This window comes from Saprolegnia parasitica (genome assembly GCF_000151545.1).
Source record: "Saprolegnia parasitica CBS 223.65 unplaced genomic scaffold supercont2.1363, whole genome shotgun sequence".
Classification (NCBI taxonomy): Eukaryota; Oomycota; class Saprolegniomycetes; order Saprolegniales; family Saprolegniaceae; genus Saprolegnia; species Saprolegnia parasitica.
Window position 1 is genome coordinate 1 of NW_012157757.1, and position 2,093 is coordinate 2,093.

Sequence of the window (2,093 nt, forward strand, 5' to 3'; positions counted from 1 at the left end):
GACGCGCCGCAGCCCGCGTCGCAGCACTACCCGGCCTCGTACATGCTCGGTGTACCTGCCGAGGCGGCCAAGACGCCGCCGCTCCAGCGTGTCAAGCGAGTGGGTGCACTAGATTTGGGGACTTTGAAACGACATACGACCATCGATAGAAGAAGACCAAGACGGACGTTCGAGGGCTCGTGCCGGCGCAGCCTCAGCCGTTGGACTCGGAATTCCGAGTCTTTCACGCTGCGACGACCGCGCGCCAGTGTCCGTCGGTACAGCATACTATAGTGTGAAGCAGGTTGCTGAAACCATCACTATGGATAGGTGCGCACCGAGGGCAAGAAGAGCCATGGCATGAGCGCGCTCCGAAGAGAGGAGCTCGACGAAGTCGGCGCGATCCGCGCCGCATTTGAGCGCCACCACATCCACTTCAACGCGCACGTCTTTGAGCGTGCGCTCTTGACGCCCGAGGACAGGCCTGGCCTCGAGTGCGTCAAGCGGCTTCCGACCGCGGGCTCAAAACTGCCCGAGAATCCGCTCGGAAGTTTCCGCCATACGTTGCACAAGGTAGTACGCTTCAGAGTGTACAGATTGTCATGTTTGGTCCTAGAGCAAGGAAGGCAAGTCCACCAAGAAGAAGAAGAAAACCAAGAAGCGCAAGTCGGGCAAATCCAAAGGAAAAAAAGCCAAAGCCGCTTCGTAGCGCTTTCATATCAGTCTCCATCAACCATCTTCCATTCTTTCGCGTTAAAAAGCACCGATGCGGAAGCGTAGTACATACAATCATCGGCTGTGTCTCGATCCCGCCAACGTCATTGCGAGGACATGTACCCAAAAACCAGTGTGGTCAACATGAGAAACAGACATCTTGTACATCAAAAAGTCGTCGAGGCTAGTTGATTGCCACCGATATCTCTCTTGTGCCTTGCACACGGTGTGTGGTTTTGAAAAAGTACTGTTGCCACGTAGTAAGCATCGGCTATCAGAGACGTGTTGTTCTACTTGTCTCTCTTCAAAGCTACTCCTGCGCATTGGACCTCCGACTACATATGACCCGCGGGGTAGGGGTAGCCTCCAAACTTAGACATCGGTCATCAAACGACCGAGCATGCGGGCGCACGATGGCATGCGCTATCGCAACACGCGCCCCGACAGCGTATCGAAGCGGGTCCCTGGTGATGGCTTTCTTCGTGCGGCGTCGCTCAAGGTCAAGACCCTCTCGTCCCCTTCCGTGGCGGCGGCACCGACAACTCGACGCAAGTCGTCCGCGCACACACCACCGCTCGCGTCGCCGCGCAACATTCGAGACACCATGTATCCTAACTTCATGGCATGGAGCATCATCACGTCACGCTTTTTGTGTCCTTAGCTCGTTTGCAGAAGTGTGGGCGGCCAATCAAGTGCCAGACGCGAGCGATCCCAATGATGATGGCGACAACAGCAGCACATCGCACGAGGTCACGAATGACGACACCAAGAGTGCAACGTCGTCGTGGGGCAGTATTCTTGTGTTTTGTCCTGCATGAGGAATGGCTCCACCACCATCGTGAGTAGGTCACGTCGAGAGGCACGGCCATGCGGTGCTGCAAGCGCAACGCAGGCGAACACTCCGACTCGATGGCCACAGTGACGAACTGACGGCGCGCCTCCACGGCCGACCGGTCTCGGCCACGACGTACCGAGAGTGGCAGAAAGACGATGACACGGGTTTTGCCAGCAGCGACGACGACAGCGATATCGACGCCGCAGACCCGGGAGTCCGTCCTTGGCTTTTTCTACGAGCACTGTGCGACCGTTGTTTCGATATCTACTAGGAAGTCGATATCGGAGAGAGGCATGGAATACCCGAGCGACCGCGCACTGCGACATCGGCTCTTGTGCGCGGCCTCCAGCGCAAGTTGCTGGCCACCGACCACGTACGATCTTCTTGGATTGCGTGAGCGGCGCGTCATCACGACGCGTAGGCACTGGACGAGACACCCTCGGCGGCATTGCGTCGTCGCGTCGAAGATGTCCAAGCAAACCGATGCGTCGTCGGTGGTACCGGCAGTGTCCAGGACGACATAATCGTCCAGGCCATGGAAGCCCGCCGCTTGCAGCAGGTCCGT

At 57.7% G+C, this 2,093-nt stretch overlaps 2 protein-coding genes across 2 annotated transcripts; both read left to right on the forward strand.

Moving 5' to 3' along the window:
• Positions 1-29: 29 nt before the first annotated feature.
• Positions 30-688, forward strand: SPRG_18656 (hypothetical protein; the record flags this gene model as incomplete). Its single annotated transcript, XM_012358095.1, has 4 exons — positions 30-99; positions 150-257; positions 310-552; positions 596-688. Exons 1-4 carry the CDS (start codon positions 43-45, stop codon positions 686-688), a joined length of 501 nt encoding a protein of 166 aa, XP_012213485.1. The 5' UTR covers positions 30-42.
• A 405-nt stretch (positions 689-1,093) lies between these two features.
• SPRG_18660 (hypothetical protein) lies at positions 1,094-1,299 on the forward strand (the record flags this gene model as incomplete). The annotated part of the gene is made up of 1 exon (XM_012358096.1): positions 1,094-1,299. A coding segment is annotated over one exon (206 nt), but the record flags the coding sequence as incomplete, so codon positions are not given.
• Between the last annotated feature and the right edge of the window lie 794 nt (positions 1,300-2,093).